This window comes from Clarias gariepinus, chromosome 2 (genome assembly GCF_024256425.1).
Source record: "Clarias gariepinus isolate MV-2021 ecotype Netherlands chromosome 2, CGAR_prim_01v2, whole genome shotgun sequence".
NCBI classification, from domain to species: Eukaryota; Metazoa; Chordata; class Actinopteri; order Siluriformes; family Clariidae; genus Clarias; species Clarias gariepinus.
This window is the reverse complement of record NC_071101.1, coordinates 39469121-39492863: the sequence shown is the minus strand read 5'-3', so window position 1 is coordinate 39492863 and position 23743 is coordinate 39469121. Positions and strand designations below refer to the sequence as shown.

Sequence of the window (23743 nt, the reverse complement as noted above, 5' to 3'; positions counted from 1 at the left end):
TCTGTTTATTATCAGCAAAGAGAGAGCATATTTAAGCTTTTGGCCAGGTGCCTTGTGTCACGTACATCAAAGAACCAGTCATTAACATCTAAGTCATAGAGAGACCTGGAGACAGACACACGATACATTTGCATTTTCCGGTTAATCAAAAGCAGCAGACGCGAGCTGTTTTTATGTATATTTATCTGAACACAGGCTTTGGGAAGTGTTACCATGTAAGGAATCAGGAAGCGCACCGAAGGGGGATTGTTTTATGGATGCAAAGGCATGGAAAATTCATGTCATATTACAACACCTTACAAGAAGTTTTACAATATATTTTTAAATAATGAGTTATATTTTTTTGTAGATACACCAGCAGAGATTTCTAGATCTGGTCAACTCAAGGGTTTACAGGTTCTGTGTATCAAAATGTTCAGACATACTGTAAACATATTAAAAATATTACCAGGTGAAAATTATTAGGTGCATATGTTGTAGTGTTGGGAAGTTTATTTTAGTGACATCAAAATGAAGAAGTCTTTTTTTTTTGAGCCATTTAATTAATTTAGTTTTTTTGATCAGAAATAAAATAAAATGTTACATTTTCAATAAACAGACCCCCAACACATCTACATATACAAATATTGGCTAAAGTTCCAGTAATGAAAATATTACAATGCAACTAAGGACATATTATGATCAACAGAATGGGCAGCTCACCTCTTATATCTTCCAGTCTGAGTCGTTCTTTGGTCACGTTACTCTCATAGACGCTATGCAGTGCATTATGGAAGGCACATGACAAAAGAATGTACAAAAAAAAAAAGAATGAGTACCTTCTTATTTATGTTTCCTGTACATAACGGAGGTTTTGCGATGCTTTGCGCAGTAGAAAACTAACGAATCACTCTCTAAGACTACTTGTTCTTCTGAGTCACGTGAAAATTTTAGGAGTTGAAATTACAAAATTGTTCATGAACGACCCATCACTAATATATTGTCATCTTGTAAATTTCATCCATTTCTTAATGTAGGAAAGACTTCACTGTTTCAAAACCCACTTAGCTAATTTTTAAGACTGTATAACATCTGGTTTAGGAGTTGAATATATAGTACTGTGCAAAGGTCTTAGGCACCATATTATATTTTTTATACATGTTTATCATGTCTGCATAACTATGTACAAAATCATTCAGTATTTCCATATATAATTAAAAAAATTAATTATAAATAAATAACATTACAGAAGAATATAGGCATGGCTGTAAAACAAAATTTATATAGTACAGGACAGACCAGTTTTCATATGGAAACAAAAAAACTAATGTACGCTCCTGGGATTTGCATAAAAATAGAAAGGACCGATGTGACAAAGTTACCAGAAGAACTCATATTCTCCAGCATGCTCAGTAAAACCTAACAGCTGATTTACTTATAGTACTGCACAAATCTGTGTCTAAAACTCCTGATTTTAAGCAATGAGTTTTCACTTGTAATATGTTCATTTTATTGCTCTTCAACCTAGACTCGTAAACCAAGACTTGTTTGTTTTCCAAGTCAAAATATATTTAAAAAAAAACTTTGCTCGTCTTGCGAAACACTCGCAAACCGCGTTACTCGCAATCCGAAGTTTCACTGTATGCCTAAGTTTGACCCTAATGGCTTTCCATAATCTCAGTGTGGTTACCCGGGCTGTGTGATAATGGCACAGATAATAAGATGACTCAGGAATCTTCACCAGGTGTGCTGAACGGCATGTTGCATTATAAAAATCTTCTTGATATAAGTTTGGATATTAACTAAAGTTGTGTGACAGGCCCGTAGCCAGGGGGGGTTCGGGTGGTTCGAACGACCCACCCCCCCACTGCCAAAGGTCCAGAATTTTTTGTTATTATTATTATTATTATTTAATTTTTTTTTATTTTTAAGACAGATTAAAATTGTTGGGCATTATTTAAAATAACACTTTATTACAAAACAATTTACAAAAAAAAAAAAACCCGCGACGTGACAAACCTGCGCAGCAACTGACGTCTTTTAAATCTGTGCGGCGGCATCCAGTGGTGTATAATATGGGTCGAAAAGAGCAGGAGAGACGGAAGAGAAAGCAGGCAGCAGCGTCATTATCGCAGAATATTGAACATATGTTCAAAAAGACTGCCAAACAGAGTAGGTCTGTTACTACCTCAAGATCAAATTGCTAACGCTAGTTAAGTGGTAGCTAATCGTCAACCCCACATCACACACAGAATAGTTCTCTTGTGCCTTTTCTTGAGCAGTCTGAATGGCTATGACAAGTCTGTAACATCTTAAATAAACATTAACAGACAGTAGCCTATCTGATGGATCTGTGAATTTATTATGTTAAAAATGTTAATCTATCAAAAAAAAAAAGAAAAGAAAGAACGACAAGTTCAATGCGTAAACAAACCTGCTTGACCATGCATAATATTAGGATTTATTAACATTTTATTTTGAATTAATTAATGATTCTATTAAATTAGTAAATTTATTAAATTATTCTATTAACCATAGGCGATGCTGTCTAGTGTCTATACGCGGTATAGACAGCATTCGAATAAAGTTTATCATAAATAATTGTTACATAAAACATAAAATAAAATAAGCCCACAAAAAATTAATTTTATCCATTCCACAGTCTTGTAAGTACATTAACTGATCGTCTTTTCCTCGTAATATTTGTATATTATTATTATTAGATAATTATTGGTAATATTTTTATATTTGTTTATATTCCCCTCATTTCGATCTCTTTACGTTCTGAAGGTAAATGATAGCCTACTGTAAATGCTCGACATGCCAATAAAGATTAAATTATGCTATATAACTGGGATTTTAAAGGCTGAATTTAACATATTTTATTATATTTCGCCTAATTAATAGACTATATAAATAACAATTCGTTGAATATTAAATATATTTTATATAAGTTCAATAAAGTGAAGAGGCAAAGACAAAGAAATGAGAGAGCATGTTGATGAGAGAAGTTGAATTTGTAGTTTAATAATATTCCAGTAAAAATTCCTTAAATGTATTCTGTTGTTAGTGGGGTTTTTAAACTTTTGAACACTGAGTGTGTGTGTGTGTGTGTGTGTGTTTGGGTGTGTTTTTGAAGTAAAAAAAGTCACACGTGATCTTGATAAGCAATTTGACAACATTGTAGCAAATATTTTTGGTGCATCAAAAGCATGCACATTATGATACCAGCAGACAAGCTAATCCAGCACATGTCACTAAAATGCAGTATTTAATCCTTAAAATGAAATACAAAATAAGTAAATACTCAAATACAAAATACTGAGAAAAAAGGTCTACTTTTAAAAAAAAAAAGAACCCCCCCTTGCACTAGGCTGGCTACGGGCCTGTGTGATCGAGCTACCTTCAAGATGAACCATTTTACAAGAATACATTGAATGTAAGCTGTGGGAGCAGTGGCTCAAGCGGCTAGGGCTCTAGGTTGTTAATTTTCAGATCTGAGTATCCGGGGTTTGCGCTCCATTGTCGGTGGGTTGCCACACCCAATAGCCAATGCATGCAGTGCCAGTCCCTTTTAAGAGATTTTAATTTAATACTTGTTAAATATTAATGTTTGAGATATTTTAAAACTCTTTGTCATGCGTTTCTTTATTCCAACAATGCACATTAATAATACAAGTAAATCCGAATATTTTTAAATCGTGATTAATCGTGAAAATACTTCTAGTATAGGCAGTTAAAATATGAATACTAATTCCTCATAATTGAGTATAAAATAAATACAGATACAAATGTGCTACATATAGTCTGCTATTTAGTTGATGGATTTTAAAATTCAATTTGCTTCAATGCTGATGTAAAGATCCAGAGACACAGGCGTGGGTTGCTGATTGTGGGTGACAGAGTGAGCGAGAGTGAGGGAGAAAGAATGTGTAAATTGATTAGCAGCTCAGATAGCATGAATTATTTATGACCCCAGTGTAACACTGGTCCCTTTCTAGGAGTTTCTTTCTTGAGAGAAAAATGGAATTAGGAAGAGAGAGAGAGAGAGAGAGAGAGAAAAAGAGAGTGCATGAGAGATGAGCTGTCCAACATCCAAATGAAGCACAGACCCACACACACACACACACACATACACAACCCAGACATCCTTATACACTCTGACACAGTCTTGGCTGTGTCAGCAGGTCTGGTCATGGGGAGTTCTCAGGCTGTAAGAAAGTGCTGAATTGATTTCAGACTACTGTTTCACAGCTTTACTTTAATACCAAGAACCAAAGGCTGGCTCTATACACGTTAATCCCTGGCAAGGACTCTCGGATCTGTATAGACAATGGTCTTGATTCATCGAAGTTGTATATGTTTTAATCTGATCGTGAAATGAAGATGTGCAAATTTCCAAGACCAGTCCGGTCAGAGTGGGCGTCACACTTCGTAGTTGGCAGTTAGACAATAAAATTAGTATTAATCATCATAGCAAGTCAAGCAGAGCTATTGTACTGGAAGTAATAACAGTAAAAATGAGAACACATTAATAATCAAAACTATGTACTAGGAAACTCTGTACTGAAATTGCTATAGATTTCACTTAGTTGTTGTTGTGCATCTTTATAGTTCTTCTATTAAATAATTAGTGTGTAAGTACTGTACAAGCTCTGGCCTGGATGTGTGGTTTTATTTCCCAGGCAGGCCTCTTAAAGAAGTGCAAATGTCATCACAATCATTTATACCCTACCTTATTTCATAACAAAATAAAGTAGACCAGAGGTGATTGTTTAATCTATTTCTTTCAGCATTTCAATGTAAATTATAAAAAAAATTGCTCCAACTCAGCAACCTGATTGGACGAGAGTGGTGAAAACAGGTGGTAATAGAACTGGGACGTTTAACTATACTGTACACATCATTCCACGTCACAGGTGGTTCGAATAACCATTAATTACACTAACGGTTGAGAGAGGAAGCAGCTGCCTGCCAAATCTCACATTCAAAACCAGTCACTTCCAGCAAGAAAACACATCTGCTAATGTTATGTCTACTACGAAACACCTCTGAACTGTCCGTATTCTGTTTATGTTCGGCTATCAAGCTTCTAACACGTGGCTGAATCCCAAATCCTGCTCTAACCCCTGATCAGGGGCACTACTTGGTGTGTGTGACACGGGATTGTACACCCTACATAGCACACTAGCTTTCCATTAAGCGCCATTTGGTATTCAACCCTGGAACCCAGAAGTGAGCAGATACTTGGAATAATGGAAAATATACAGTAAATATCGTAAGCTCCTCAGGACTGTCCACCACCTCCATGGTTTATTCTCCTCACCTTTTGGCTGCTTTCACCCCTGTTACACTAGCTGTTGGTCACCAGCTCCACCAGTCTACCTATCTAAGGAAGGATATGTGTTGCCAAGGTAAAATAAATAAATAAAGTCATAATCTGTTGTACAAAACGAATATCACACTCGAGGTCATGCTGTTGTGCAAAAAAAGCAACATCACATGAACCTTTGATTAAAGCAACACGGATGCTTGGACATTTAGAGCCTAATGTGATTGACAGCTTCCCATCATACATATCCTGTATATGCTTAATGAACATCCCATTCCAGATGTTAGCTCCATTCTTCGGGGAGGACTTTGCTGTAGGATTTAGAATGTGGCAGTGTAGATTTGAGTTCATTCAGCATTAGTGAGGTAAAGTTGGTGGCTCAGTGGTAGATCTCATGCCTGCTATGTGGAAGGCCTGGGTTCGATGCCCAAACCTGAGCTACCGAATGCAGTGTTGGTCCCAAGCCTGGGTAAAATGCAAGGGTTGTGTCAGGAAGGGCATCCGTCGTAAAGGTTCACGTTGAGGTGTCTAGATTACTTTTTTTTCCATATATTGTGTCATTTAAAACTAATGCAATTGTAAAAATGTCTTTCTTTATTTATCAGTTACAGATGGGGGACAACCAGTAAGGACAGGATGTTGATTAAAGTATCTGACAGGGAGCCAAGTTTCCTGTCACAGGGTAACGGTTATTCCAGCTCTTCGCCACGCTCGAGACGCTCGTCAAGTAACACCCTGCCTGAGGCAGAAACCACTCCGCATTCTTTGCCAGACCGTCGCCAAACACAGTCTCCCTTTCTAAAGAGAGCTGACTTTGGGGGAACTCAGCGGCGTTGTTCAGGTGACTCTCAGCCTCCTTCGCCACGCTACGCTTATGAACCCCCACTCTACGAGGAGCCTCCTTCTGAGTATCAATCCCCACCCATTTACGAAGAACCACCCTCTGACATGCATTGTGAACCCGGCCTGTATGCCGCAGACAGGTCGCCAGCACGCAAGCCCGGTATTTACCATTCTCCCAAACAGAGCCCGTCTCCCTATGGTCAGCTGGTGTTGACTAGACAGAGAGGCTCCACCCCTGAGAAGATCTCCAACCAGGCAGAGCGGGATTACACTTTCAGTGGGCGGGATTATAGTTCTGCAGGGCGGGACTATAGCTCTGGTGGACGGGACTACAGTTCTGGTGGGCGTGATTATAGCTCAGGAGGGCGGGAGTACAGTGCAGCGGGGCGGGAGTATGTCAAGCAGCTTGTGTACGTCGAACAGTCAGGGTCCTCTCCAAGGTTCCGGACAACGGATCGATTTTTAAGCTATGGAAAGCCTGGACAGGGTGGCCTACCAGCCGGAATGTGTTATGGTGGCTCTTTTACGCTACAGCACAGCCACGAAGGTGGTGGCGGTAATCGAAAACGTAAAAATCGAAAGCCCTCTTTGCCTGGTGGGGAGGGAGATGGGATGGGGGCTGGAGTAGGAGCAGTACTCACACAAGCACGACTCGCCTGGGAAGCACAGCAGCTTATGCAACAGCGTGGAAGTGGCGTCTTAGGAGGTGGTACTAAGGATGGTTATGAAAGTGATGGCGCGACACCCTTGCCACTGCCAGGGCCTGTGGTGCGGGCATTCAGCGAAGATGAAGCTCTGGCCCAGCAGGATGGCCACTGGAAGCGTACGACGTTGGACAGACTTGCATTTCCTCAAACGCTGTTAGAGAAGAGCCTGTCTGTGCAAACCAACCTGGCATCTCCAGAGCCTTACCTGCATCCCTCTCAGGTATAACGCACAGATAAACTGCACATAAGACATAGTTTCGTAATATTTTCTCATTTTCGTCTCCATAAAAGAGTGGCTTAGTGGTAGAGAGCTCTATTCCCGCTTCAGGTCTGTGTGCATGGACTTTGCATGTTCTCCCTGTCCTTTGTGGGTCTCCTCCAGGTACTCCGGTTTCCTCCCACAGTTTAAAGGCATGCAGATTAGGCATAATTAGCGTTCCCAAATTGCCTGGAGTGTGTGTATGTGTGTGTGTGTGTGTGTGTGTGATGGACTGGCACCTCATCCAGGGTGTACCCCACCTCATGTTCTAAGTCTCCTGAGATAATCTCCAGGCCCCCCACAGGATAAGTGAGTGTCCTCCAAAAATTGGCGCCAAATTGCTGTCCATGTTAATATTTCACCTGCTTACAGTGGGCCTAAAGTGCAAAACTCTAACAAATCAAAAGCGAGGGTGAAAAAACAAATCAAGACATTAACTCGAAAAAATTATTTAAACATCATGTGCTCGTTTCTGATTGGCTACATCGCACCGCGTCCAATCAGGATTGAGCATGCGGCACTCACTCAGAACTTTATATTTTCATTTAATACTGTATTTTTCTGCATATATATTTTTTATTGTAAGTATTTTGCACTTTATGGTCCCTGTAACTACTAGTAATTTGGGTGCAACTTTTTTTATCTGTATGACGCATATCCGATAAACGCACGCACGAAACACTTTATATACCAGACCCGAGATTGAAAGAGGTGTGGAAAATCAGAGGCTCATTTCAAGGCACTGTTTGTTGTGCCAGGCATTCATTAGTGTCTATTCATTTTAGATCCATCTGATGTTCCAGCATTCCCTCCAGGACTTTCTCTTTCTCTCTGTCTCTCTCACACACACACGCACACACGCACACACACATATGGGATTATTCCTGTTTACAATCACATCATCTTTAGATAGTGAATTATAAGGTAAATTCATATACAGTGTGAACTCTAAATAAATGATATAACATACTTGTACTTTTTCACGTGTACTTGTTTTAAACCAAGATATCACATTGTCGTGAACATCCAGAACATCAATATTCCAAATAAGCAGACATATCAGACTCAGATTTAAATCCAAGGCTGGAAAAGGACAAAGCAAAGGAAATGCACATCAGAAACAGTGGATCGACTTTGCGAAGACACATATTGCGCAGGCTGCTAGACAGGTTTCGCATAAGGCTCTATCATTCCAGTGATGGTGCCCTCTGGTGCTTGTGGGAGAAAGTTTAAAGGACGGCTTTTACACAGATGGACCCCTAAGTTTATAAATGCACATTTACAAATTAGTAAAGTCTTTAGGAATTCTTGCGCTAAAACATTCTCATCAAAGCCTCCCTTTATTTAACATACCGCGCTTTACGCAGAGGAACATCACTGTTTTATAGACTTTCATTCTGAAGGAGGTGAGAGATGAATCCTTACTCCAGAATTCTTTTTCAGCACTTATTTTAGAAACTCAGGCTTTGACCTGCTTCAGCCCCGAGGCTGCTTCTAGTTAAGTTCCCTCTCCGCCGCCTCCTTTTTCTCTTTCTGTCTCTTGTCTGCCTTCTTCTTCTTCTTCTTCTTCTAATTCTTGCTGCACTTTGAGGTTCTGACACACCTCGAATTTCTATATAATGCTGGTTATAACTGCGTTATCTCTCTCTACCTCTCTAACAGTCGGAAGATCTTGGTGCGTGCTCACAGTTCGAGGCGAGTCGGAATGCTCGGAATATGATGCCGAGTGCTAGTTGTGGTGTGTTTCCAGAATTCTCCCTGCGGAAGCCCTCTTCGGAGACTGACATCGAGAACTGGGCATCTAAGCATTTCAGCAAACACACACAGGTACTTTGATAGACTCTGTGCGGATAATATGGTTCTTACGGACCGAGGGTGTGCCCGAGTTAAAAAATTAAAGCCGAAAGGATCTTTCCTGGAAGGTAGCATTGTGTATGAAGTCACCCGAATGATGTCATTAAAGAGGCACCAAATGTCATTTAACTATGTGTACTTCAACACATCTTGTTGTCTAGTCAAAGATCGGTATGTGCCTAAAATCTGCACCCCTTCTTATTGATGTGTCAGGGTTTGTTTAGAAGAAAGGTGTCTATCGCAAACATGCTGGCTTGGAGCAGCGAGCCCATCAAAAAGCCCATGATCCACACAATGGACCGTACGGTCAAACGAGACGCCGTGGACCTCTTCAAGCTTATCCAGACCTACATGGGGGACAGAAAGGGCAAAGGCGAGCCTCTGGCTGTGGCTCTGGAGATCGCGGTGCGCGGCTGGAGCAACCAAGGCCTCCGTGACGAGCTCTACATCCAGCTGTGCCGGCAGACCACTGAGAACTTCCGCTACGACAGCTTACAGAGGGGCTGGGAGCTCATGGCCATGTGTCTGGCCTTCTTTCCTCCAACGCCGCGCTTCCACAACTACCTGGAAGGTTACATTTACAGACACATCGACCCACTGAACGACACCAAAGGTACACACGCTGTACTTCTAACCAAGTGGGTCCAATAATACTAAGCCATGCATTCTTATTATTATATTTTTTTTTTTCAGTGTGGAAGTTTATAGGAGATTGTACTTTTTAACTAATAAAGATATTGTTTAAAAGATTTTTGCCACTATTTTGTGTGTAAACGCAGGAGTGGCTGTCAGCAGCTATGCGAAGTACTGCTACCGTAAATTACAGAAAGCTGCACTGACTGGAGCGAAGAAGGTTCGTGCCTTCAGTTACTTTCAGTTCTTGCTTTAGCAGGTTTTAAGAGTTAAAATTTAATTGCATATGTTAATTTAGAACCTCATGCTTGAATCGATTAAACAGCAGCTGGTAGTGTTCATGATTTGAAATAACATTAAATTCAATCAAACCTGATGGTATTTGGCCAGTATTGGCAATTTTTTAATTGGCTTTCTGGGATGGGGTCATACTTTTGGCAAAAAAATGATATATAATTACAAGATGTGGATTTATATGACCAGTTTGACAGCAAAATATGATGAATGACATTTTCATCCTTTTTTTTTACATTTTGGCAAAAAAAAAAAATCCTCTGACATGCAAAACATTTGTTACATAATATTTTTTTATAAGCTTTCTTGAGCAAAAGCAGACAAGTCGTGACGAGCCAGTCGCATCGCTCCTTTCTTTCACGTGATCGCTATCGCGGAACTAGCAGCTTCACAGAGTACCGGTTGTCGTGAGTGAGTAAAATGCATTTAGTGGATTTTTGAAGAATGTTCAATCCCAAAAAGGTCATTTACACTCTGTTACCACTATTACAGTCAGTCCAGCAGTAATGAATGACAGGTATACATCGCTTAACGCCTGCAGTACGTTTTGTGGAATTATTTGTATACTGTATCTGTACTAGTGTACTGTTGGGTACACCAGTACAGATACAGTATACAAAAAAAATGGTGGTGCTAGTTTGTAATGCAAACTTTCTGCATGTCTTTCCAGTTGGTACTTTTCTCTCATTTTTTCCCCGATTCGCAACACTTGAAACACCTGCAAGCGATTTGTTTAAAAGAGACATGAGGTGCGCAGGCTGTGTGGACGCTGTTGTAGTCACTTTGTGCTGCACGGATATTAACCGTAGAGGATGGCTGACGAAAACATGTGATCAATTGCTGTATGAATGCATATGATAGCACCGAAATCACACTGAAGTAGCCAAAAACTATTTTGACATAATATTTTAGCATTTGTGCTTTTTAGCTTCCTTGTGGGCGAGACGGTGGCTTAGTGGCTAGGACGGTCGCCTTACACCTCCAATGTCCGGGTTTCATTGAGTTTGCATGTTCTCCCCGTGGGTGGTGGGTTTCCTCCGGATTTTCCCGTATCCTCCAACTGTCCAAAAACCTGCAGATTAGGCTCATTCCTGTCCCCAATTTGTCCATAGTGTGTGAACGTGCATGTGAGTGTGTGTAAGTGTGTGTACCCTGAGATAAATTGGCACCCATCCAGGGTGTACCCCACCTCGTGCTCTAAGTCTCCTGGGATAGGCTCCAGGCCCCCGGCAACCCTGAATACAGGATAAAGCGGTATAGACGATGAGTGAGTGAGTGATAAAGTTCTTGTGAGAAACACGTACACAGTTTGCAGCTCTTCCAATTTTTGCCAAAATGGAGTTATCTCATTTTGCTGTCAAATTGTTCATATACTTACTATACATACATACAGTATATGTATACAGTATTTAAAACAGCTGCCAGTATGAAATGTCAGTTTTTGTTCTCAGGATCTCTCTATCTATCTATCTATCTATCTATCTATCTATCTATCTAATGCAGGGTTTGAAAAAGCCTTGTATTGAGGAAGTAGCGTATGCACGGAATGCCATCTTTAGCCCCTCCATGTTTGGTTCCTCTTTGGAAGAAGTCATGGCAATGCAGAAGGAGCGCTACCCTGATCGACAGCTGCCATGGGTACAGACACGTCTGTCAGAGGAGGTATTAGGCTTGAATGGAGACCAAACTGAAGGTATCTTCAGGTGAGATGTAAAGATAAACTACTGTTCATAATCTACAACGTGGCACGACAGTACTCATCCTGGACTGAATGAATGAATGAATGCATGAATGAATGAAGCATTTAATGATGTAAACTAGTTTTTATTAGCTACACAGCATTACACAACTGATCATGACTCGGTTTTAATTGACTACATATACCAATCAAAGTGTTTGTGAATCTGTGTCCATCAGGGTACCTGGTGATATAGACGAGGTAAATGCCCTGAAGTTGCAAGTGGACCAGTGGAAAGTGCCGACCGGCTTGGAAGACCCACACATTCCAGGTATATTCTGAGATATTCTCAAAATCCACAGGTTAATCAGTACAACAACAAAAAAAAGAATAATTAATTAATTAAAATAATGCATTAAATGAAATAATAGTTATTCATAATTGGCTTTGCTATTATACAGCAGCATCCATGATATGAGCAATATAACTGTCTGTTTATCCACCAAATAAAAAAAGTCTACAGTTATACACACACATCATCCACAGACATTTCTCTTTTGCACACACTCTTTCTAATGTGAACACACACACGCACACACACACACACTCGCTCTTTTAGCCTTGGGCAATTGCACTGCTCCATTTCCCACTGAATATAAATAGCCCAATCTCCAAGTGCATTATAGGAAGAGAAGAAACAAACCCTGTCTATCTCAACAGAACATGAAAAAAGTAAGGCTTTGTGTCGAAAAAATTGAATTTTCTGTCCGTGGTTTGCTAAAAAAGTGTTTATTTAAATAGCTTGTTTATTTTAATGCATGAGGGTTCTTCAAGTCAAAGCAGGACTTTTGATTGTGCAGAATAACAGAACACAGTTACAAGAGTTCAAAACTTACTTTATTTCTCTATATAATCCCCTGCTACACTAATGTACTTATCCCAGTGTTTCACTAGTGCTTGGATACCATCAAGGTAGAAAGTTTTCTCAGTTCTAGAAATCGAAGCCATGATGAGATTGCCTGCTTCACGTCTGAAACACTGGCCTCCCGGGAACTCCTTTAATGCCTCAAACATGTGGAAGAGGCTTGGACTGAAGTCAGGACTGTACGGTGGATGTTGCAAAAGCACCCAGACGAGTTCCTGTAACGTGCAAGTGGTGTTGGTGAATGATTCCGTGCACAGTTTCCAGACAGATCCTACGTTTCACCCGACTGCACAGACGTACAGCCTGCTTTAAATCGTTTGAACCATTCGAATGTTCTACCGCGGCTAAGAGTCTCATCACCGTACTGTGCTTGAAGTCTTCTGTAAAAATCAGTGTTATGCATTCATTCATTCGATTTCCTGATCTGAATCCGGTTGAAAATTTTTTAAGGGGCTCGAAATCGCAAGTGACGTTAAGCTAATAAGCCTGGAGACGATGTTCAGCCAAGACGAATAGGCCTGAATGTAACCACAATCTTGCAAATATATAATAACTTCTTGTCTAAAAGCTGTAATTGTCTATACAACAAAGTAGGTACTATAGTTGGCGATGTTGGTGATGGTGTCCAGAGTTGTTCGAAGACTTATTTCCCTTCATTGTATGGAAAGTAACATATGAATGCTTGCATAATCTTGTATTTCTCTCTCTTTGTTTTTTTTTTTTGAACAAATCTGATTTAAAAAAATTGCTCTTTCTTTCTCAACAGCATCGTTGTTAAAGCTGTGGTACAGAGAGTTGGAAGATCCAGTAATTCCTCACGAGTACTACGAAGAATGCATCTCTAACTACGACAGTCCAGAAGCTGCTGTCAGTGTCATCCATAACCTTCCTCACATCAACAAACTGGTGCTCTGCTACCTCATCCGTTTCTTACAGGTCAGTCTTGTTTTATCTCAGAACATTAGTTTAGTTTGAAAATATACATGCAAGGACTGTAATGCATTTAGATCAGAAAAGCCATTCTGTCTGCCATGCCTGTGAACATACTGTAACGTCCCTCGTATCTTTCTTTGTGCTGGAAATTTCAGCCGTATGCAGTTGTCGAGAGTAAATTATTCATGGCATTGGTAGCAGCAAGGTTCTAAAAGAACATATTAAAGGGGAGCTCTTCTGCGAAATTCACAATAAACAAACTGAAAAAATCGGATTTTTGTGAGCTCATAGAAGAAAATCTCCTCCCCTGGAGTTCTCTGAAGTACAGTAGTGCTGCTCAGCAGTAGCTCCTTAACACAGACAATTAAACGGCACAAAGTGAAAGAATAAAGTTTGAGTTTAATGCATTTGAGGGGAATTTTTGTTTAGTTTACAGCATTAACTTGTTAAAGAAATAAAAAATATGGGACCTTAAAAAAAAATAACACTTAGTGGACCTGAAGTTTACATGGGGAGAACATGCAGAACTTCATCAGGGACCACACACACACATACACACAAAAAAAAAAGCCAAGAATGCACTGCTGTCTTCACTTCTTCATCAGAGGTGAATCTTGGTCCTCGTAGAGTCTGAAACGCTGATGCTTTAACACCTCAAAATGAAGATTTTGCTGCAGTGTGTGCAGAAGTGTGCGGACGTGCATCATCATTCGAGATCACGACATCCTTGGATATCAGTCCTCCTGGTTTAATCTGAAGTTTAGTCTTCAGCTCTTCAATAAGCGTCTCACTGTAACAAACACTGCTGATTGTTGAACCCTTTTCCTGATAATGCTCCAATACTGAGCCTTGAGAATCCCAGAAAACTGACGAATTTTCCTGCTGATTGGTTGACTTTTACCCAACTTTGTTAAGGATGTTCGAGGATGTTTCCGTTTCATACTCCATGCTGTTTACTCTTAGGCTCGTAGTGATGAATCCACGTCTCGTCACCGATAATGAGTCCCTTTCACCTTCCTTAGAGTATCGCTACAAATTTTGTATGCAGACATCCAAACGTTTCTGTTTATGTGAACTGTTTCAGCACCAGATACACCCTCAGACCAAATTACAGATGAACTGATGTAACACGCTCACGCCTGCACAGCAGTGACTGGGGAGACAGTAGCCTTAAATGCAAAGCGCAGATAAGACAAGAGAGTTTATATATATATCGAAAAAGAATTGTAGGATGATATTAAAGACACTGAGAGCACCAAGCAATGAGGCGCACAGCAATCGTCTCCATTCCTACTGTACAGCTCACAGGAATGAGAAGAAGCGCAGAGGGAGCTCCAAGGTTAATATTTGCATGCTAGCTTCGAGACGAAAGACGAAGCCGAACTAGAAGTCTTAGGCAAAAATTCAGCTTTGTCATCACGTTTGGAGAAAGGAGTACGTTGCATGGACGATCCCTTGAACACCGAACTTCTAAGTCCCCCATTATGATTTGATACACAATGGGAGGAAGATGGAGTAAAATGTTCAACTGTGAAGGTTAAAAAAAAGGATGTTTTTTTTTTTTTTTTTGTAGGCTGTAAATTTATTATACGGTTTATCAGCAGTACCAGTAGCACTTAATTACTCAGTTAACTCAGGACTCATTAACCAGTGAGGTTTATAAGATGTTTGTTTACTCATGTTAATTGGATAAGCTAATTTCAAGCTTATTAAGACATCATTACTTGCAGCCGTTGTTAAAATAAATGTTCTAAACCTGAGCCTTGTTTAACGCCACGACACACACGTCTGCATTCATTTCTTTGCCACGATGTTCTCAGTACTGTCTGAAGAGAAATGTTCTGTGTCATCATCATACCGTGGATATAATGCCGTGAAGGTACACCAGGATGGCTGGGAAATCCATTTTGACTTGTCTTCTGGACGTTGGGATTAAATGAAATGAGAAGGCTGTGTGGACGGTTCCTTTAAAGGCGGGCTTCAGACTCTGATTCTCGGAAGAGTGACATGACAAACTGTATAGAAATCTATTCAAATCTATTTATATCCCAAAGTAACATTCCTTTATTAATATAATAAAGTGTTCGGATAAAACACTCGGACAGAAGGAACATCCTCAAATTGCACTTATCATTAGGTCTCCTAAGTTATGTCATGTTGTACTTACTTACTTATTCTCACTCACATCTTCCTTTAATGCTTTACAATTTTAAAGAGGTGCGTTCGGAATAACAGGACACATTTATGAAAGTAAAAACTCCCTTCATCTCTCTATATAATCCCCTGCTACACTAATGCACTTATTCTTATATATAGTGCTCGGATACCATCAAGAGAGAAAGTTTTCTCAGTATGCCAGATCTTTGATCCGACTGTCTGCTTTAAGTGTGAAACACTAGCCTCCCACTGTATGTGGAATTCCCTTGGAGTGAGGTGGGGTGTGGCGAATAACTCCCAGCAGAGTTCCTGTAATGTGCTGTAAAGTGATGTTCGTGAATGATTGTGTGTGAAGTTTACACAGACACATGCCTGTCTTATGCAAGTTATATTATGTTATATTATATTACATTATATTATATTATATTATATTATATAGAGAAACAAAGAGAGTTTTTTTACTCTCATGACTGTGTTCTGTTATTCTGCACAATCAAAAGTCCTGGTCTCAGGACCTCAATTTTCTTGGCCTCAATTTTCTCCCTAATTTAGCCGTATCCAATTCCTCCCCATCACTAGGGGGCTCCACATTAAAACTACTACCACTTAGTCAGGAGGGGTGAAGACTATCACATGTTTCCTCCGAGCCATGTGACACCAACCGATCTCTTTCGAACTGCTCGCCCACGCACCATTGGGGGCGGAGTAACACACTCGGAGGACAGCGCTATCCACTCCTTCCGCTTGCGTGAGCACACAGACGCTGTAGAGTTGTAATTATTGTAGGAGCACTAAGTACCTCTCATCCCTCCCCTCTGAGAGAGCTCGGCCAATCAGCTCTCTCTAGACCTCCAGCTGCGAGAGGTTACAGCCGGGAATCGACCTCGTGATCTCCGGATGATAGGGCGAGCACTTTACCACTGCACCACTCGGAGGACCATCACAATCCATCGATTAAAGAATCAGGTGTTCCACTTGCTGAATGTTCACAGGAACCATCCTCGGCTAGGATTGTCATTCACAACCTTCCTTAAAACGTTTGCACTGCTCAGATGTCTTACCGCAGCTAAGAGTCTCATCACCGTACTGCAAAAGTCAACCGGTTTCATGTGTTCATTCACAGGAAATTTCATTACAAGTCTTGGTTTGACCTGAACGCATTACCCTTTAAATGCTCTCTAAGGGTTTGTATGATACTGAATAATGTGTATAACCTCTATAAGTATAAAGAAAAATGCCTAATAACAGGGAATTGCCTGTTTTTTTGTCTCTGCTTTCCCGTGCAGGTTTTCGCTCAGCCTGCCAACGTGTCTATCACAAAAATGGACGTGAGTAACTTGGCAATGGTGATGGCCCCCAACTGCCTGCGCTGTCTGTCCGATGATCCGCGCATCATTTTCGAGAACACCCGCAAAGAGATGAGCTTTATCCGCGTGCTCATTCAGCACCTCGATACTAGCTTCATGGATGGAATCCTATAGTCCACCTTATTTATATACACACACACACACACACACACACACACACATAAATACATACATACATATAATACAAATGCACATCTAGATAATCTGACATATTCACCACACACACACACACACAGAACTATAACACACAAATTAAAAACCTAATTCACAGACAAGCCAAACCCAGTCTGTATAGTCAGCTATAGAACAGGAGGCATGAACCCTAATTATTACACTGACACACACACACACACACACACACTCCCAAAAAGCACAAATTGAACCAGTTTCACATCCAAACACACATTTAAAAACACGTACATTCCATTTTAGTCCCTTTTTTTTCGAATTTCTGAATGTGTCCGATTGGAGATGGGAATGTATAGCAGTGTTTTTGTGTATTTAGTGTGTTTGTTGAATGTTTGTGTGCTAATGTGTGTGTGTGTGTTTTTTTTTTTTCCTTTTTATATGACTGACCTATGTAACTGTCTATAACGGTCTACTTGATTTTATATAATTAATTTATTTTTTGGTATTTATTTTAACAGGTGTTTATAACTACTGCCTTTTGAAACAAATTGTCAGCATCGTGTCGAGCGCGTGTGTGTGTGTGTGTGTGTGTGTGGGTGTGTGTCTCTGTATGTGTGTGTGTTTGTGTGAGCGCGTGCTTGTATGAACGATATTCCACTTAGTAGTTTACTTTAATGAAACCGATCACACAGCACACACACTTACAATACATGATCATAACTATCATATACAGTATATACTTATAGTTTACCCAGCCACAGACCCCTTGACAAACAACACACACACACACACACACACACATACACACACTGATTAGGCCTGGTGCTTTAAATAACGATATAACACACCGCCCTGCACTATGTCCTCCCTTCCCTTCAGGAAAAGCAAAGGAGAGAGGAATAGAAGGATAAAAGATGGAGGGAGAGGCTGAAGGATCAAGGCAGATAAAAAAAAATAATAATAATAATAAAAAATTGAAAGCTGTTTTTTCCCTTTTTCACATCATGTTAAGTAATAATGTTCACTTTCATTTATATCATCCTAAAATATATAAAAAATATATAAAATATTTTTAAAAAATATATCAAATCCATAAAAGAAGTAAACACAAAGTATGATATAAAAGAATAGTGAGATTTAAAAAAACAAAAAAACAAAAAAAAACTTAGGTTTGCTTCTCATTTTAGTAAATCGAAACTATTTATTAAATCGTGTCTAATTGAGAATGATCAGAACTGAGAAAAAAAGATAAACCACTGGGCAGATCAATACAAACAGCATACACAGAGCAACACACACACACACACACACACACACACAGCTTACCTGGTGCACAGACAGGGAAAGACTTAAGATCACGACTGGAACGTTAGCCTGCTCACGGGTCTGTCTTGCATTAACTGCTTTAATTGTTCATGGAATCAGGCTGAAATCCCCTCTCCCTCCTATTGGTCTGAGATCTTAATGGTGACTCTGTAAGGTAGGATAAGTCTGTCTGAATGTTGTTTAATAAACAATTTAAAAACTTTGACTGGGATCATTTCTTAATCACACACACACACTTGAATCAGTACCACTTTTTGTAGAACACAAACTAGAACTAACAGGGTGCCAATCCATCACAGGGCTCGCACACACACACATATATACGCATTATGGGCAATTTGAGAACGGCAGTTACTCTAACCTGCATGTCTTTGGACTGTGAGAGGAAACCCACCAAACATGAGGAGAACAGGAACTAAACCCTCGATCCTGGAAGGCCATAGTGCTAACTACTTTGTCACTTACACTGTAAGTATAATATACTGTATGTATACGCTCTTGCTCACCGTCTGTACCATCAGAGTCATGAGGGGCCTGGAGCCTATCCCAGAAAAAACTAAGGGCACACACATACACACTCACTCACTCATCTTCTATACCGCTTTATCCTGTATTCAGGGTTGCGGAGACCTGGAGCCTATCCCAGGAGGCTTAGGGCATGTGGCGGGGTACACCCTGGACAGGGTGTCAATCCATCGCTGGGCACATACATACAGTACACACACTATGGGCAATTTGGGAACGCCAATTAGCCTCATCTGCATATCTTTGGACTGTCGGAGGAAACCCAAGTACCCGGAGTAAACCCACCAAGGACGGGGAGAACATGCAAAACTCCATGCAGACGGGAATCGAGCCTGGCCAGGAATCGAAACCCAGACCCTGGAGGTGCAAAGCGACCCCTACATAACAGTGCTGCTATATGTATACAGTATGTGATATGAATATAGTCATGTGCGTTGTCTCTCCAGGCCACTACAGGATGGTGTCTCTCTGTATACTGTGTTGCCTTATCGTTACCAGCTATAGGATTTTTACGTTAAATTCAGCCTGCATTTTTTTTATTTAGACAACTGCATTATGACAAACTGGCAAAAATATGTGCACCCCTGACTATCATACTTATATACCTTGTTAAACACTCCATTACAGATTTTAGTTACCGCCACTCTTCTGGGAAGGCTTTCCACTAGATTTTAGATTGTGGCTGTGAGGTTTTGTGCTGATTTAGCTACTAAAACATTACTGGGTCAGGCACTGAGGTTGTGCGAAACATGTTCAAAAGTTAATTTCAAAGGTGTTTATTGGGGTTGAGGTCAGGGTTCCTGAGTTCTTACACTCTAAACTTGGCACACTGGGTCTTCATGGATTATTGTGCGTCCTGGATCACCCTGGTCCTGGTGAAACCTTATCTGGCACATTTTAGAGTTTTCCCTGTTTTCTCACAACTGCTCCATCTGAGAAAAGAAAAAAAAAGTGCAGAGTTCTCCTGGACCAGAATTGAGAACCGCTGTCCAAGACCATTGCACGCTTCCAACTTTGTCTCAACATTGTATGAAAGACTGTGACATTCAGATATCTACAAATCTTTGGCCATAGTGTACTGTCTATGGGGGGAAAGATTGTAAAGTTGCAAACCTGTAACCTCCCTTTAGCTGTTGTGAATCAAACTAATGTTTTGAGTTGTCATATGTTCTGGCTCACTAAAGATGAAGTAGTGTCACATGTTGGACATATTGCCGAGATGCATGCTAAAAAGAAGGCAGATTAAAGGGACTGTCAGTCTGGAGATGATTGCTATTACTGTGTTTATTTCCTTTTTTTGGTTATAATCTTCGAAGCAACAGGAACTCAAACTCTGAAAAGTTTGGCAACTTTTAGCAAGAGCAGCCACATGTCTTTCAAATTTGTAATGACTTTAAATGAAAAAAAAAAACAAAGCTTAGGAGAAGCTGTTAAGTAAATACTGTAAGAACGTAAATCACAGAGCCAGGGTACATGAGCACTTGGAAGCTTCTTGGTACTCTGGTCCGTATACTTTTTTTTTTTTTTTTTATTAGCACCATTTTTGCTTAGTTCTCCATGTCTATCTTACGTTGCTTAATTTTAAGTTGTAACAGTCAATTAAACCACTAGGTTCCGCTGCAAGGATATTACTCCAGCGGTGGTGGCTCAGTGTTTAAGCAGTGGTGACTAGTGTGTTAAAGGCTTGGTGGTGGTTTGAGCCCTGACTCCGCTAGCTTGCCTTGAGCAAGGCCCTTAACCCTGTCTGCTTCAGGGGCAAAAAAAAATGTGTGACCCTTCCAAAAAATAAAAATAAATGCCGGGTTGGCGGTGATCACAGGCAAGGGTTCTCGGTACTCAGCCAAGGTCCTGGAGGACTAGCTGTCCTGCTTTAATGCTCTATTACCCTTATGGCGGCATGGTGGCTTAGTGGTTAGCACTGTCGCCTTGCACCACCATATCCTGGGTTTGATTCCCATGCTGGGTCTGTGTTTGCATGTGCACTGTGTGTCCTCCCCGTACTTGGTGGTTTTCCTCCCACTGTCCAAAAACAGTGCAGATTAGGCTAATTGGCGTTCCCAAATTGCCCATCGTGTGTGTATTGTGGGACACAATACAATTAACTACAGAGGTTCCTACATGTGAATAGTTTACACTTACATCAATTCAGAAAATGATTATAATAATTATGTGTCTTATCTGATTAGTTAACTGATGTAATTATCTGATGAGTTACAGATGGAGCCACGCCAAATAGCCGCGGAAGTGTGAATTGCGTACGAATGGCGTACGGCTGCCTTATGCACGCCGTAGTCCCCCCTCCTTTTTCTTCGAGAAAGGCGTGTCAAGATTTCACAGTAAACACGCCCATTCAAGCCCTATTTATGCATTTACCTGGTTCCACCACTAGATGGCGCTTCGTTCTCAAGGACCCGTTAACACAAGCCAGCAATTTAGTTGCGCTGAGTTGCAATCACGTGATTTTAACAACCCACCCCCACCCCCACCGAACTGACGCTGCCAAACTGCACTAGAGATGAAGATGGCGGCTTAATGGACTATTCGCGGTAAGTGGTGTTTTTATTTATAAAATTTGTTTGGGATTAGTTTACAGTTTATTTTCCAGTTTAGTTTTTTTACCCGCCGTTTTGAAAATCACTGGCAGCACCAGCAGCGGTCAGATGTGACTTTAGATAACTTAATGATCTGTTTACCAAGTCTGGAGTTAACATTACAGCTTACTGTCAGTGTCACAAACTCACAATGTCACTCCTCTTTAATTAAAAAAGACACTAAAGCTTCGAAAATACTATTAATGTCCCTAATACAAAAGCTGCACTACCGGATGAAGAGTGTTTGTGCTCTATAACAATTTAGAGTCTGACCGCGTGTTGTCTGGATAAATTTAGCATTTATTTATTCTTTGGGTAAGAGTTAATCTGCAGGTTATATCTGTGAATATTATGTGATGCAGTTCATGAAGGACACAAGCTGAGGATAGATGTACAGGAGCTCGCGAGCTAAACGCTCATAACCGGGTTTATATTTTTCTCAATTTGGCCGTGACTTTGCGCGGTAGCCCGAGCGCTTAGTTACCGAACTGGATAAAACTCTGAAGTGTTTATCAGTTAAGGAGTGTGGGGGGGGGGAGGTGTGTGTGTGTGTGTGTTTGTGTGGGGGGAGGTGTGTGTGGGGAGGTGTGTGTGGGAGGAGGTGAGGGGGGCTTCAGTACTCGGGTAGTTATAGTTTGGCTTCAGAGATGAACTAATATATACGAGTGTTATATCGCCTAACTTATTTGTATGAAAAGCGCATTTTAATTTAATGCAGACGATACTACAGACAGACCAGGGGTTAACAATAACAAAGTTCAATGGTTAAAGTTATCCCAGTTTATTTACATTCCAAAATTCCACAAAACAGTATTTTACACACTCTGTGGTGTAGGTTTACTAATATCTTTTATATTTATTACAACTAGATATTCTGTAAAGTTTATTTATCTTTGTCTTCACTAAATTCTCCTGTTGTCTTTAATCAGAGCTCTGCTGTGGAGGATTGGGGGGTCAGACGGATGACGGTTGGCCTTTTGGAGCTACTGGAGGAGCCTGAACAAGCTGTTAAAGGGAGCTGTAGGAGGGATGACGTCACAGTGCAACAGCTTTAGAATGATGTTTGGTCAGGTCTACTGTATATTCTGAACATAGAATTGCAAAACGTCTAATACTTTAGGGGGGAAACAAAGAATTAAACAGTTCCATCTTTAATATTTTTAAAAAATGATATTTTAATATATACAAGAACCAGATAGAGACTGATAAGCAGCTGGTGTTATCCGGGTATTTTAATGACCTTTAAGCAAAAATTAAACATGTTTTCACCTGTTTTATACAAATTATTTGTTTTTACTTTTACTTTTGATTAGTTTTGAAAGAATAAATTTTATTTTTAAAGTCATGTGTGCGTGTTTTAATTGTTGGGGGATTGTTTGTGTATTCAAAAATACATTTACTTAAACCAACAACTTCAATGTGCAAAAAAATGGGACCCGACGTTGTTTTAAATAGTCAAAGAGTTGGGCTAATAATAATGATAATAATAATAATTATTATTATTACTGGTTATAGAAACGAATGAAAACAACAGTTAAACACTTGATCATATCTATCTGTGCTAGTTTGTGTTTGTGATTGTGACCCATAATCATTTTTTTTCTCAGTATAATGTTTTGGGGGGGTTTTAAGAATCCATTAAAAGAGCAAAGACAAACTTGGAAGGTAAGAAACCTCAGTGGAGAATACTGACTATGACATGGTGCTAATTGCTCTGTGTGTGTGTTTTTGGCGGGGGGAGGGGTACTTCAGACTTACTTGTCTGTGCGCAAAATGTTTGTGTTAAACCAACGGAGAAATGCAGGAGCGCGCGCGCGCACACACACACACCTCTCATCCACAACCGCTTTAACTGTTGTCTTGTAAATCGTTGATTAAACCTAAGAACACAGCTGTTCAGCATCAGTCCTAAACACAAGCGCAGGGTCTGTTTTTGTCCTTAATTAAAAGACACCAATATGTTAATTTACACAATGATAACATGTTGTTTATGTTTAATGTTTATTTTGCGGGAAAAGGTAATAAGCAATATTTAAAATAAAACAAACCAGGAAGTAAGTGTTTCATACATTAGGGTGCTGTGTATAACCAAGTGCTCCAACAGACATAGCAACAGTGTGTGCGCTGTGGGGGATTGGAAGGTGAACGAATATAATCATTTACAAGACAAAGGACGTTCAGAGGTGTGTTATACCCCCCTGCCACGGATTG

General features: G+C 40.2%; 1 protein-coding gene across 3 annotated transcripts in view; it reads left to right on the top strand.

Annotated features, from left to right (window-relative positions):
- The window catches only part of arhgap39 (Rho GTPase activating protein 39), a 37485-nt gene extending 19610 nt beyond the window's left edge, over window positions 1–17875 (top strand). For all 3 annotated transcript variants that reach the window (XM_053514965.1, XM_053514959.1, XM_053514966.1), the window contains 8 exons: window positions 5917–7081; window positions 8783–8947; window positions 9188–9587; window positions 9754–9827; window positions 11405–11604; window positions 11819–11910; window positions 13271–13440; window positions 16881–17875. In XM_053514965.1, the coding sequence (XP_053370940.1) occupies window positions 5917–7081; window positions 8783–8947; window positions 9188–9587; window positions 9754–9827; window positions 11405–11604; window positions 11819–11910; window positions 13271–13440; window positions 16881–17075 (2461 nt within the window). In that variant the 3' untranslated portion in view covers window positions 17076–17875. The remainder of the gene's footprint in view (window positions 1–5916; window positions 7082–8782; window positions 8948–9187; window positions 9588–9753; window positions 9828–11404; window positions 11605–11818; window positions 11911–13270; window positions 13441–16880) is intronic.
- Window positions 17876–23743: the final 5868 nt, after the last annotated feature.